The sequence below is a fragment of the Rhinolophus ferrumequinum genome, chromosome 4 (assembly GCF_004115265.2).
Source record: "Rhinolophus ferrumequinum isolate MPI-CBG mRhiFer1 chromosome 4, mRhiFer1_v1.p, whole genome shotgun sequence".
Classification (NCBI taxonomy): domain Eukaryota; kingdom Metazoa; phylum Chordata; class Mammalia; order Chiroptera; family Rhinolophidae; genus Rhinolophus; species Rhinolophus ferrumequinum.
The window spans coordinates 42,114,846-42,130,023 of record NC_046287.1 but is presented as its reverse complement, the minus strand read 5'-3'; the positions used below and the strand labels follow the sequence as shown (position 1 = coordinate 42,130,023).

General features: G+C 34.3%; 1 protein-coding gene and 1 long non-coding RNA gene across 2 annotated transcripts in view; one reads left to right on the top strand and one right to left on the bottom strand.

Moving 5' to 3' along the window:
• Positions 1–15,178, bottom strand: part of DNAJC3 (DnaJ heat shock protein family (Hsp40) member C3) — a 65,347-nt gene that overhangs the window by 18,529 nt on the left and 31,640 nt on the right. Inside the window, exons 4-9 of the mRNA XM_033104222.1 lie at positions 13,665–13,739; positions 5,332–5,484; positions 3,462–3,643; positions 2,856–2,975; positions 1,110–1,215; positions 906–1,026 (exon numbers count right to left, since the gene is read on the bottom strand). Coding sequence (XP_032960113.1) covers positions 906–1,026; positions 1,110–1,215; positions 2,856–2,975; positions 3,462–3,643; positions 5,332–5,484; positions 13,665–13,739 — 757 coding nt within the window. The remainder of the gene's footprint in view (positions 1–905; positions 1,027–1,109; positions 1,216–2,855; positions 2,976–3,461; positions 3,644–5,331; positions 5,485–13,664; positions 13,740–15,178) is intronic.
• LOC117021299 (uncharacterized) lies at positions 1,289–8,188 on the top strand. Its single transcript, XR_004422835.1, has 3 exons — positions 1,289–1,446; positions 2,354–2,422; positions 7,855–8,188. It is a non-coding gene; the product is annotated as an uncharacterized LOC117021299 (long non-coding RNA).

Sequence of the window (15,178 nt, the reverse complement as noted above, 5' to 3'; positions counted from 1 at the left end):
TCATGTCATTAATATTTAATACATATTATTTTAATAGCCACACACTCTTTTATTAAATAAATATTCAGCACCAAACTGAGAAACAAAAAGGATACCACAAAACAAGTTTCACTGTTTTCAATTTAAAATGACTTACCTGATTTGAAATAAAAACTTTGCAATAAGAGATATAAGGTTCACTTCTTTTAGAAACCATCTCATTTAAATGTTCATAGTATACTGTCACATGAAGAAAGTCTTGTTTTCAAAAAAATATATATTACTGTATATGCCTTAGTTTTCTTCCAAAAACAGGGCACTGCCTTTATTCAAGGTCCTTACAAGATCTAACAGGAACCTCTGTTATTTCAACTTAAAGTAGGGTAAGCAGCTATCATACTGTTATTAAATAGCTTAGGGGGGTCACAGAAGATCATTTTATATTTAGGATTATAGGACATACATCTGTAGGCTGGATGTATAATATGTATACTGTGTATATGCATGGAATATGTATATAGGCATATACATGCATAGAATATATACTAATATATATGAATAAAAAAAAGTCTAAAAGATATAAATCCAAAATTAACAGTGATTACCGCTGGATGATATGAAAGCTATAATTAAAATTTTGTATTTTGTTATTTATCTTTTCTAACTTATCTACAACAAAGAAAATCTAAAAAATTTTTATTTTTATATCCTACTGAACTGGTTTCAACAGAACTTTTTCCTTTCATGGTATTTCTTCAAGTTCTACTAAGGAAGAATAATTTTAAAGTTCTCAGCCAGTTTTCTAAAATTGTCAAAATTTTCTTGTACTCTGGTAAATTTGTTCTAAACAACAGGATGTTAAACATGAGCTAATTTTCATATACATAAATTTTAGATATTGCAAATCAAATTCCTTAAAGATTTACCTTCATCATACATTTCTTCTATTAAATAAGCCTCTGCTCGATCTTTCAGAGCATTCACATTGTCAGGTTCCGTATTTAAAACTTCAGAACACACTCGAATAGCTTCAACAGGTTTCTCATCCTAAAAGTAAATGTGAAAAAAGATTTATGGCTGCTATTCCATATGTTAAGTTTTTACATTTCTGGGAGCAAGTCAACTGTTACCTTAGAAAAGCAGTGGCAAATCCTTTCTTTTGAACGAATTGTATATTCGGAAACACTTGGCTCTGTTTTCATGACAGATTCATATTTGCTGATCGCATCTGTGTATCTATTAAGTGAGCAAATCATGATGAGTAACAGTGAAATTCTATTTCCAGAGTCACAGAAAGGACCCACTACTCTTCACTGTATGTTGCTTAACCAGTTCACCTGAACGAGCACATGCCTTCAAACATTGCTTTTACCTTATTAATCTACAGTATCAAGGAAGGTACTATCTGCAAAATAAGAGGAGATAAAACATACGACCACAGAAAATGTATATGGACAAAGCACAGCTGTGAGTACCGATTAAACCAAGTGATGAATGTCTTTACAGAAAAACACTCATGTTTTGGAACTGAGTAAAACACTTTGTTAGTGTCTCACTTACATGGAGTACTTTCAGCAAAACAGAAATAAGGTTTTGTTTCTTGGTCACTATACACTTTCATGAAATAATGGAGCCCATTATATACATGCTATTTTTTATCATGAATGTTAATAGTCACAATTAAGTACAATGTACTTTCTTGCAGAAGGAACCTGCTTAAATTCCTAACTTTACTAGATTTCTAAGAACAATAAAAGCTATTTCAGCATTTTTTGAACACTGGTGGAAAGTACTAGTCATGTTATACAGTAAGTTACTTTCCTCAGTAACGGCAAACTGAGATATATTTATATATTTATATGCCACTGTGGCACATTATTCCCAGTGTGCTGCGATCCTCCCTTTCAAATGCTGATGTATTAAAACACAGCTTTAAATATAACATTTTAAACAGAAGCTAGCTATCAATGCCAAAATCCTAGTTGGGATATTGTTCTAAAGTTTTCCATGATGGTAAAACAACTGGAGGAAACTCCAGAGTATGTGAGACCTTGCTTTACTTCTTGTAACTACACGTGAAACTACAATTAGCTTGAAATAAAAAGTTCAATCAGAAAATACTGCACTTAAAAAACAGGCTAGCTTATGAGAAGGTGGAACTGTACTTTCCCCAATTTGTCCAGCTAGGTACAATTAAATACCCTAAACATTATATATGTGTGTATGTGTGTGTGTGTGTGTGTGTGTGTATATATATATATATATATATATATATATATATATGTATATACGTGTGTGTGTGTATATATATATACATATATATGTGTGTATGTGTGTGTGTTTTTTATTTATTTATTTATTTTTAATATGAAAGACTCAGAAAGGGGGAGAGAAGAAGGTAGACCAGCTAGGAACCTCTGGACCTGAGGGAAAACACAGTGTGGTAAGTTCCCTGCATTTCTTTTTTGCTTCATATATCCCAGACTTGGAGCTATATACTCTGTATACATCTCTATCTAATTTTAATAATCAATGTATACGTCTGTCTCCCACCCTAAACTATAAGCTTCTTAAGACCAAAAACTATAGTCATATGTATTTCATCACCCCTAGTACACAGTCAGTGCCTGATACAGGAGATATTCAATAAATATTTGGTGAAATATAAATAAACCTGCTGATAACAATACTATTATTTATATTCTGCCTTTTAAAAAAAATGCACAGTTGTGGTAGTTTTGCTAAGGCCCAGTGCTACCTAGGATACGCCATCCTCAATAGCTAAATAGTAAAAGAGCAAGCAGTTCAACTGTTCTCCTGTGCCGACAAAAGACACATGAGGAAATGCTAGATAGTCTAGATAAGCATATTCTTACCTGCCATCTCGGATGAGCTCTTCAGCTGACTCAATCAGCTTATTAAGTTTCTTTACTTGTTTATAGTGTGCAAAACACCTTTTATGATCCTGGTCAAGTTTAAGACATTCACGCACTTCACTGCTCATGTATTTAAAAAGAAGAAAATACTCCAAGTCAAAATAATCAATGAGTAGCTTTCCATACTAAATACAAAAATCACAATAAAAGGTATTTTTTGTTTGTAACAGTTAAACAAAACATACTGGCTTAATAATATACTTTTATATATGATGTACCATGCACACGGGCTTAATAATATACTTTTATATATGATGTACCATGCACACGTTAATTTAAATGAAAATGGCTTAAGTTATACATTATTTTCCATTTTCCTTCTACAAATATTACATATCTCCTATTTATTTTAATAAGCATATTTAATTCATGAAAATAAACTAGGTGGAAATAGAGTAACTTAGGAATAACACAAAATCTATAAAAGGATATGGACTATGAAAACCTCAAGCATAATTTTATTAATATAAAATTTAAAAGAATGGGATGACTATCTTACAGCCAACGATAAAATGAGGATGAGATGTGTATGTCACTAGAACTGACCTGAGGGACAGTTCATGGTCTCCTAGTTGGTAGTACAGTGTGCTGATCTTATAAAAAGCCTCAGTGTTGTCATTCTTCAATTTTGATGCAGCTTTTAAGTCACTTATCGCTTTCCTAGGTTCCCCTTCTTTTATAAAACATTCAGCTCGAAGTTCCCGTAGTTCTGCATCCCAAACACAAACCTTGAGAAACGAAAGAACTAGACTTTAAAAAGCAGTAAGTTATGCATATTTATACTTACATTCCACATATTTTGTGTACATATTTATCAACATAAACCATCTTCAATTAATGTGATTTCTATATGGTAAATAGTATTTAAAAGTCTGATACAATTTAGATATGACAAAAATAATTAGATGTGACAAAATAATTTCTTCAAGGACATCTTAAATAAATGCTAATAGGGGAAAGATATATATACTAACAAGGCCCTTTTCCGACCTCCTCCAATTATATAATTGTAAAATGTTGAAAATAAAAGTACATGGAAGGTTGTTCCCAGTAAAGCATATTTAATTTTGAAGAGAATATTCTGTAATCAGATTTTTGTACTTAATCAACAATTCTAATTTCTAACATCAAAAAATAAAATCTGGGGGTGGCCAGTTAGCTCAGTTGGTCAGAGCGTGGAGCTAATAATACCAAGGTTGCCGTTTCAATCCCTGCATGGGCCACCGTGAGCTGCGCCCGCCTTAAAATTAAAATAATAATAATAATAATAATAATAAAAATAAAATAAAATCTGGTTCTAAATTTGTAAAATATTTTTGTTCTATTAATAACTAAATGAAATTCTCTTTTCTAAAATGTCATCTCCTTGAAATTAAATTCTCATATAATAAAAAGAAAAGAGAAAAACTATTTGAGAAGGTTGAGGCTTCATCATTTCTATTTTATTGAAAAACTGAAAATGTTTAGTAAATGCACTAGTATACTTCAAAATGTAAACCCAGAAACTCACCAATAAGGCCTGTGGAAATTTCTTTACATATATCTTAGAGCTGTTCTAAAGTCATGTCTATTTTTCACATATAGTAAGATATCAAAATCAACATATATACATAAATATCCTGAACAATAAGCTAGTTCAGAATAGATAGTCTAATTACTGGAAGGTAAAAATTGTAACTTTATTTTTCTTTAATGAAGGATTTGCAAAATAATTTAGTAAAATGTGAATTCCACTGGACTACATCACACGATTTCCTCTATAAAATTATCAAAGAAGCGCCCATTATGCATATATCACAAGTTTGCTGCCAAAATTAAATGAAACTACATCAAAGTGCTATGAAAGTGGTAAATATGAATTACAATTGCTTTCATTTGAAAACTTTAGTAGACTTCTTTCTGAAAGCATTTTCATTAAGTCCTTCAGAGGCAAGGAAACTGTCGATTTCAATTTCCCAATCTAGAACCATCTGGATCCTATCAACTCTTCATGTGCCTTCTTCCCTAGAAACTTCTCACTTTAAACACTCCTATTTCCTCCCAAACATTATTTTTCCTTTTTCTTAACCAACTCTTTCATCCTTTACCTCCTTATTTAACCTCTAAGTCTTCTCCCCGCACCAAAAAATAAATAAAAAATAAAGTCAAACAACAATAGCAAAGCAAGCAATGTATACAAATATGTAACTCCCACTCCACAGCACATGCAGTACACTTACTGAAAAGGTCAGTTCCAAATTTTGTTCTATATAAATACCATCTTTCACTTAAGAGCTGAAAGGCCAAGGACCAATCTGATGTTTATCCTACCCAGATGTTTTTTGTGGTATATAACATGTCAAAGTGTATAAACATGCCTTACAGTAAAAAAGCAGTAAGTGTTAGGATTGTCAGCTGTAGTATCTTAGACACTTACCTCTAAAATCTTATCAAGGAAGGTTATAGCAGCAGTATAATCCGAGCTTTCAAAAGCATCAAGTGCTTGTGAACGCAAACGCTGCATTTCATCAGATTTTGTAAGTTGGGACTGGGCTTCCTTTTCTTCATTTTCACTTGGATTAGACTTGAGCTATAAGAATAATAAGAAATTAAACAGGTTTTTTAATCTCTTACGTCTAATATCCACAGTATACACAAAGGTCTGACCATTCCAAATACTTATGTTCATTGAGGGAGACGGGTAGAGACACTGGCAGAACTGGCTTGTCCAGTGACTTGCTTCTGCTGCTGCCCCCATGGGAAGCAACAGCAAAAGCATCTTCCACCGGTACGGTACACAGAGCGAGCGGAGCTAGAGTCTACAGCCCTGGCTCCCCCAAATCGTACCAGGAAGCAAATATATTCAGGGATGTGAAAAGGTAGAGAAGAATGAAGTAATAAGGAAAGCACTTTCTCACGTTCTGAAGTATAGCTCAAGTGCAAATAACTAGTTTTATGTATTTTGCCTTCTAGTTATACTTCCTTTTTTTTTTTTAAATATTGAAAAACACAGGGAAACTGAGGGAGAGAGCGTTTTGTTTTGTTTTTTAGAGGTTATAGGATAGAAAAAGATTTGATACTAGAGGGACTAAGATGTAATAAGAAAGAATTTACAGGGTAAAATTTAAGAGTAATGCCTTATTAAAAAGCCTATGTGGTTTTAAGAGGTTTACCATGTCTCTGTTTTAAAGTTATATCGAGGTATAATTCATATACCATAAAATTCACTCATTTTGAATGCAATTCTATGATTTTTAATAAATTTACCACATTTGCAAACCTTCACCAGTTTTAGACCTTTTCTGTCACCTCAAAAGATCCTTTGTGTCTGCTTACAGTTCGTCCCCACTCCCAGCCCAGGCTCGTGCACAGTGACTCTCAATTTCTTCCTCCAGATAGAAAATCTTAAGCTTAATGGCTCAGAAAAATTGGGTACTTACATTAAGAAGCTACTGACTTTTGGGGGGACTTTTTAAAGATTAGAGTTTATATGCAATAATTCCTGAAATCTAATATCCTTATTTAAGATGGGAATTGTAGTTGATGAGTTCCAATTTTAGGCGAGGTACAGATAACAGATTTTTATAGAAATGTTTCTCCTTCAATGGACCAATCATACTGCTTCCCCTTTTAGTAGATTTGGTTTTTTAAAAACCCCTCCACAGCCGCCTCGTAGGAGAGAACACTCCAAACAAGAAACCTTAAGATTATTATCATTTGGTAGAGGCTCTACATTTCACCGATTGTTTTTAGGATACTTTAGTTATTCTACTTTGTCTGTATAACCCGTTGACTTTTGGAGGACTCCAAGTATTCATGGGTAACTAGGAATTTGACAACCTCAGCTCACTATGGGGGAGGACTGTCCCGACACGACTGAATTATCCAGTTAAAGGGGGTGCTTTAGGGTCATGGCATGCTTGTCTAGGACTCATCCTTGGGGTGGTTTTGAATACTTCTCATAGACCACATTGGAAGGGGTATAAATTTGTGTGCGTTGTCACTTTGCTCTCGGTAAAAGTAGTTTATTGGTAAGTTGCACTACTGCTCCTTTTTAGAGAGAATGTGTAAGACAGCCACTTCTGGGTGGAATTTGCATCTTTTCTCTCCTAAACTTTAGAGTCTAATATATCCCACAGAATTTTTCATGTTGGAAGGTGAGGGAGGGGAAAGCCCTAAATCGCAAGGTTGAGGATGGAGACCTCAGCCTTATTTCATGCTCAGACAATGGGAACAGGAAAGAGGGAATGAGCTTAGGTCATCTGGGCCTCCTGGGGGCTGGGAGGGAGGGAGGAGGAAAAGGAGGGGATTCTTCCAAGGAGGGAAGAGAAGAGTTTGAGAAGAAAACTAAGGACTTACTTATAATCCTAGACAGTTTCAGAGGGTTAAATGAGAGGAAGATTTTTCTCTCTTTCCACAAGGTTGCTGCCTCCTCCCAAATGCCCTCTCATTTTCCAAGATATTAATTTACATGTAGAAATACTGGACCCTACTAGTATTTCCCTCCCTCCTTTTTTCATTTCTTGATATTCCTTCTCTTCTTTAGTGTCTTACATTTCTGACCCTTTCAGCCAAACCTCTCCCTATGACAATATTTTATTTCTTACCATTTACTGTGGTCACTGAGCTTTTGGATAAAAACCAGTAATAGTTATCGCATAAGGGGTTGTGGAAAGAGGTAAGCTGCTCTTTTTAGTAGAAATCCCTATTTCTGAGACCTCAAATGAAAACAGTGGATTGGTGGCCCCAAATGATCCCCACCTTCTGAACTGAAGTCTTTGTGTGATCTCCTCCCATAGAGTATGGGATGTAGCTGTAACTTTTCAACAAACAGATATGACAAAGGTGGTAAGATGTCACTTCCCTAATAAGGTACAAAACATTGTGACTTCCATCTTGCTAGTAATCTCTTTCTTTTGCTGTCAATCTCTTGCCTTCTCATTTGCTCACTGGAATGAAGCAAGCTGCCATGCTGTGAGATGATTTATGGAGAAGCCCACATAAGAAACAACCAAAAGAACCTCTGGCCAACAGCTCAGAAAAAACTGAGGCCTTAGTCTAACAGCTCGAGAAGAACTAAATTCTGCCAACAACCAAGTGAGTTTGGGAGCCATTCCTCACCAGCCAAACGTCCAGATGACACTGCAGCCTTATCTGACATCTTGACTACAGCCTGTGAGAGAGTCTGGAGCAGAGGATCCAGCTAAGCCTGCCCAGATTTCTGACCCTGTGGACTGTAAGATCACAAATGCATGCTGCTTTAAGCTCCTAACTGGGCAATTTGTTAAGCAGCAATACATAACTAATAAGGTACCATTTCTAAATGGCCAAGTTGTGAATATTTCCAAAAAGATTTTGTATTATTAATGTTTTAAAATAAAGTCTGAATGAAGAAAAAAACAACTAAACACAAATCCTGACTTCATTATTATGTGCATTTTCTTCACCAATCAAAGGAGGGATAATAGTGATTGCTATTGAAGAGTAGTGATTGAGAAATTAAGATACTTTATATAACACACAGCAAGTACTGCAAAAAATGATAATAAAAATTTCAAACTCCTTTTTTGAACTTTCTATAATATATAAACTCACGTATTCCCTATAGCAGTGATTGTCAGAACTAACAAATGACCACATGCACTGGTTACAGCAGGAGTCACTGATAGCTCAAAGACAAACTAAACTACATAAGATCCTGTTTAGGACTAGCACAGCGGATATGGACCTGAAGTGATGCTTATTTACGAGAGACTCCGGCAGCAGAGTAATCTGTATACATAAAATATGAGAGTATCACTGGAGCCAGAAAGAGATTAAGTATATTCAAACTTCTGCTCCATTACGTAAAATGTAGCTGAATATATCTATCTAGTTGTATGTAGTTCTTTATTAGTAAGATGAAATCTTGAGTATGTTTAATAGGCTGGTAAATGCTCTTAAATACCATAAAAAGCTCGTTTGAGACCATATAAAGCAAACAAGTTATTATGTATCATCTGTATTCATAAATCTTTAAAAATTAAAGTATAAGAATTATTTAATTGGTAAAGATAAAATATAGTCATAACATAAATTTTTTCAAACCAGACCCAGAAATCATCCATTTTATGGTACCAAACAATAAAGACAGAATTATCAACTATTCAATTTCTACGCTTCACAATGAAACAGATGAGGTCCCTGGAAGGTAAGAACTTTACAAGGCCACTTTATACTTTTCTTCTAAGAGGTAACCAGTATTATCAGTTTCTTCATATCTTCCCAGAGGGTTTTGTCTGTGCACAAGCGAGTACATGTTTTCTCGCTCTTTTTTTAAGCAAATAGCAGCAAGGGTTCTGCGCTATGTGAAACACACACACATGTCCGAGTCCTGCTCCCATATTCTACAGGAATAGCCTTCAAAGGATGCACACAGACAGTTGCTAATTATAGTAGAGGCAAAACCGTAGAATGCTTAAGAGTGCAGGTTCTGGAATCTCAAAATCTACTTGCTTAGTAATGGTGTAACCTTGGACAAGTTACTGAACTTCTCTAAACCTCAACTTCCTCCAATGTAAAATCCCCCCTTGTCCGAGAGGGATAGGTTCCAAGACCCCAATGGATGCCTGAAACCACAGATAGTACATAACCCTATCTATACTGGTTTTTCCTATATACACACACCTACGATAACGTGTATGTCTTCGGCATATCCTAATCACCAGCATCACTACTCTTGAGCTTTCGGGACATTATTAAGTAAAATAGGGTTACTGCATTACAACCTTGGCAGCTGATCTGATAACCAAGACGGCTACTCAGTGACTAGCAGGTGGGAGCGTATACAAGCAACGTGGATACACTGGCAGAGGGCTGATGCACATCCCAGGTGGAACGGAGCAGGAAAGCTTGATTTCATCATGCTACTCAGAACGTCATGCAATTTAAAATTTATGAATTGCTTACTTCTGCAATTTTCCATCTACTATTTTTGGACCATAGTGGACTAGGTAAAAATTACAGAAAGCAAAACTGCAGATAAGGGGGCACTACTGTACCAATATAGCACACCCCAGAGGTGGAACAACGTTAAGTAAAATAATCCATGCAAATTACTTAGCAGTATGCCCCACAGGTTCTGAATGCTGTGTAAACCATGGCTAAATTACAAACATCTAAAACCCAAGGTTCCTGCCTCTTGTTCCAAAACTTTTCTTTTTTCTTCGAAATCTGTTGTATACAATTTCACGAAAACAAAATGAGCTATAAGCTTTAAATAAATGCCACTAATACCAATCTAGTACACATAATAGTTTTCTATACTTATAAAACATTTCACACAATTTTTATTTTGCCTTTTAATTGACTTTACTTTGTATACATCTAGGTCTATAAATCAACACCATATGTAAATAATCCTTGTTAATATTATTCTTTCATATTGACACAACATTCTCTCACCTTCCAGAAACAATGGAGCACCAATAAGTATCTTCGAACAACATGTGTTTTTTTCCCCATCAATACCTCTATTTTATAAGTAGAAAAACTAAGACATTTCATGAAAAATGACATCCATAAAATGTTTTTCTTTCATATATTCACTGCCAGATTTTTCTGCAAAAGCTGTTTATGTTTGCAATGTAACAGTATTATATGACAGGAAATATTTCCTTCAAGTCCCATCAATATTAGGCCCTATATTATTGATTTATTTTTGCTAAATGTAACAGACAGTGGTCCCTCTGAACAATCCCAATGTTTATCTCTTCACTTCAAAAGACTGAACACTGTAGATATTAGTTCTTTATTTGTATCTCTTGTGTTGTCCACCTAATATTCTATCATTTGTCCAGTAGACTCTATGTTCTAAATGCTTAAAATGTAATCAATTTTATATATGTTAACTGATAAGTTCTTCTCAATATTCCCACTTCATGATCCTCTCCTCCCTTTGCTACCCAAACCCTTGGGACACTGTACTTACTGTTCAGACAAATGATATGTGAGATTTTCTAATTATTAATTTAAATTTTAAATCCAGGTATTCTAGATAACCTAAATTTACTTCAAATAAAATACTTCTGAAATATATGAACTCTGCACTTCTATTTTTCTCTAAACCAAATCCAATCTAATAATTGTTTTTACACACAAAATTATTAGTGAATTTTTTAAATCACTTCTGCAGTGTTACAATATAACTTGGTTTCCCATCTGTAATGCCCATTAAGATTTCTCTCACAGAATTAAATACAAGGTGAGTACATTCCTGATGAAATCATCATAAAAAGATTTTTCAATATGAAAAATTGAAATTAAAAACACAATACCATTTAAAATCACTCCAGAAATAAAAATACTTAGGTATATATTTAATAAAACATGCAAGGGATCTGTACACTGTAAGTTACAGAATGCTAATGAAAGAAATAAAAGACCTAAACAAAGGAGGAGGCCTACTGTGTTCGTGGATTTGTTTTAGAAAACTGAACATAATACGTCAGTTCTCTTCGAACTGACCTATACGTTTATTTTAATCCCTACCAAAATATCAGCAAGGCTTTTTGTAGACATAAACAAGTTTATTCTAAATTTATACGGAAAGGCATTCGCTGGAGAACAGCTAAAACAATCCTGACAGAGAAGAATCAGTGGGGAGAATCACTCTGCCCTCTACAAAGGATTCTATAGAGCTACGGTAATCAAGAGAGCACAGGAATGGCAGAAACAGATCAGAAAACTCAGAAACATACTCACACGAGTACAAGCAAAGGATTATTCTTAAAGGTGCAAAAGCAATTCAATGAAGGAAGGAAAGCCTTTTCAAAATACAGAGCTAAAACAATGAGACATCCAGAGGCAAAAGAAATGAACCTCAACCTCAACCTCATACATTGTACAAAAATTAACTCAAAATAGATCATAGACTTAAATGTAAAACATAACAACATAAATTTTTTAGAACATAGGAGAAAATCTTTGAAACCTAAGTCTTGGTGAATACTTCTTAGACATGACACCAAAAACCTGATTTACAGAGGAAAAAATAAAATCAATAAATTCGACCTCCTCAAAATTAAAATATTTTGCTCTCTGAAAGGCCCTGTAGAAAGATGACAAGAAAAGCTGCAGACTGGGAGAAAATACTTGCAAACCACATAGGTGATAGAGTGTCTAAAAATAAACAAAGAACTTCCAAAACACAATAGTCAAAGAGCAAACAATCCAATTAGAACATGGGCAAAAAACATACATTACACCAAAAAGGATTTACAGATGACAAATACGCACATTAAAGAAATGTAAATTAAAACAACCATGAGCTATCACTACATACCTCTCCGAATGGCTAAAAAAAAAAATAGTGACAATACCAAATACTATTATAGCAAGGATGCAGAGGAACCTAAAATGGCTCCAGCACTCTGGGAAGCAATTCGATAATTTCTTATAAAACCTAAACACACAATTACCATACAACTCAGAAATTGCACTCCTGGGCGTTTATCCCAGGAAAATGAAAAGTTATGTTCACACTAAAACTTGCATGAGAATATTCATTAGCAGTTTTATTTGTAGTAGCCAAAAATGGAAACAACCCGAATATCCACCAACAGATGAATGGATAAATAAAAAGTGTCATACACCTACTATGGAATACTTCGCAGTTAAAACAAGCTAAGTGATATAAGCAACAATCTGGATGAATCTCCAGGGAATGTGCTGAGAAAAGTCATTTCCAAGAGGTTACATACATTTGAGGCCATATATACAACATTTTAGAAATATCAAAATTTAAGAAATGAAAAACAAATTAGTGGTTGCTAGGAGTTATGGATAAGAGGCCAAAGGACTATGAAAGGAAAGGTGTGGTTATAAAAGGGCAACAGAAGGGATAGCATTGTAGCGATAAAATGTTCAGTATCTTGACTGTGGTGATACAAGAAAAAGTGTATGGAATTAAGTACACACAAAGAAATGAGTGCTGGGAAATCTGAATACACTGGTAGATTGTAGCAATGTCAATATCCTGGTTGCAATATTGTACTACAGTTTTACAGGACGTTATCATTGTGGGGAACTGGGTATTAGGGAAAGGGTACAGAGGCTCTCTCTGTATTATTAATTACAATTTCATGGGAATCTACAATTATCTCAGTTAAAAATAAAATACCATTGAATATAGATGCACATTCTCATAGGAGAATCCCAAGTAGTAAGAAAGATCAGATAAACATAAAATGACATGCAATGTTACTGAGACCGTGAGACAGCTTCCAATGCAATACAATTAAGTCTAATGTTTTTTGGACTTGTCTGCATATTTACTGAGTATTGTGACAAAGCCTGTAACATTCCCCCAACAAATCCAAAACACTTCACACTTTGTAAATAGGCATATGGATAATCGCAAAATTTCCTTTTAAGAATCTGTTTCATTACTCTTTTCAAATCAGATAAAGGTTTCCCAAGCTACTTAGAGGACTTTTAGAATAGCTCAGGTGACATCTCTAGATTCTTATAAAAGACAAAACAGAGCATGTGAGCTATATAAACTGAGTTAGGATTATATATTTATTCGATACACTACATTCCATCTGTTAAAGTGATTCTTTGATATCAGCCACTACCTACTAATTCAGGAATTATGACTCCTACATACACAAATCAAGTGATTTTCCCTTTTGCTATAAAATTATTATTAAATATCTTTCAATAAAATATAAATCTAGTATGTTAACTCAAAATAATATGTTCATAGAGGCAAATGCAAACTGAACTTACCACTTTTTTAAAGTCATCTTCTGCTTCATCAAGCTTTCCTTGTTTGAGTAATAAGTGACCTCTCTGTAATCTTGCCTAGAAAAAAAAAAAAAGGGTGCTCTGAGTACCACTATGCATTTCTAAATTTTCTTCAAACACAAAGAATAAAATTAAATAAGCTAATGAAGTATTAATGAAATATTTATTTTTCCAATGCCCATTTGACTTGGCTTCCTAAGAATGATTCCTGGCACAAATGAATGTGTATAGTTTTTGTTCAAGTATGCTTCCTTAAAAATACTTTCTGCCATGCCCCAAAAAATTGAAAATATGTGTCCACTCAAAATCTGATACATGAGTGTTCATAGCAATAGCCAAAAAGTGGAAACAACCCAAATTCATATCAACTAATAAACCAGTATGATATATAGATAAATGTGATATATCCATACAATGGAATATCATTCAGCCATAAGATGAAGTACTGATACATACTACAACATGGTTGATCCTTGAAAATACTATGTTCAGTCTAAGAAGTCAGACACAAAAGGCTACATACTATATTCCATTTATGTGTAATATCAAAAATAGGCAAATCCGTAGAGACAGAAAACTAGAAGCTCGCCAAGGACTGGGGCAGAAATGGGGACGACTGCTAATGTGTGCAGGGTTTCCTTTTGGAGTGCTAAAAACATTCTGGAACTAGACAGTGCTTATGCTTGCGCAACCTGGTGAATATACAGATGATCCCCAACTTAAAATGGCTCAACTTACCATTCTTCAGCTTTATAATGTTGTGAAAGTGATACCCATGAGTGGAAACCGTACTTCGAATTTTGAATTTTGAACTTTTACCAGGTTAGCAATATGCGGTACAATATTCTTATGATGCTGGCAGCAGCAGAGAGCCATAGCTCCCGGTCAGCCACACAATCGAAAGGGTAAACCACCAGCACTCTACAATGGACTATACTGCCAGTGATTTCTGGATACTGTGTTTTGTGTTTTCGCATCCCATCATGTCCACAAACGCTCATCTGTGTGCCACTATGCTTTCATGCTAAGTACCCATACGACCATTGTTTTTCACTTTCAGTATTTAATAAAATATATGAGACATTCAACACTTTATTATAGAACAGGCTTTGTGTTAGATGATTTTGCATAAACTATAGGCTAATCTAAGTGTTCCAAACACGTTTAAGGTAGGCTAGGCTAAGCTATATATTCAGTAGGTTGGTGTATTAAACACATTTTTGACTTATGATATTTTCAACTATAATGAGTTTATCAACACATAACCCCACCATAAATCAAGGAGCATCTGTACTAAAAACCACTGAATTATACACTTTAAAATAAAAATGGTGAATTTGATGGTATATGAATTATATCTCAAATTAAAAAGTGCTTTTTGCCATCATAGTAACTTTTTGCCACTATAATAAAAGTTGTGTAATTTAGGACTTTATTAATCAAAGCTGTGGAAATAGTTTTGCTTGTTTTTATTTACTCTCAATGTAAATATTTAC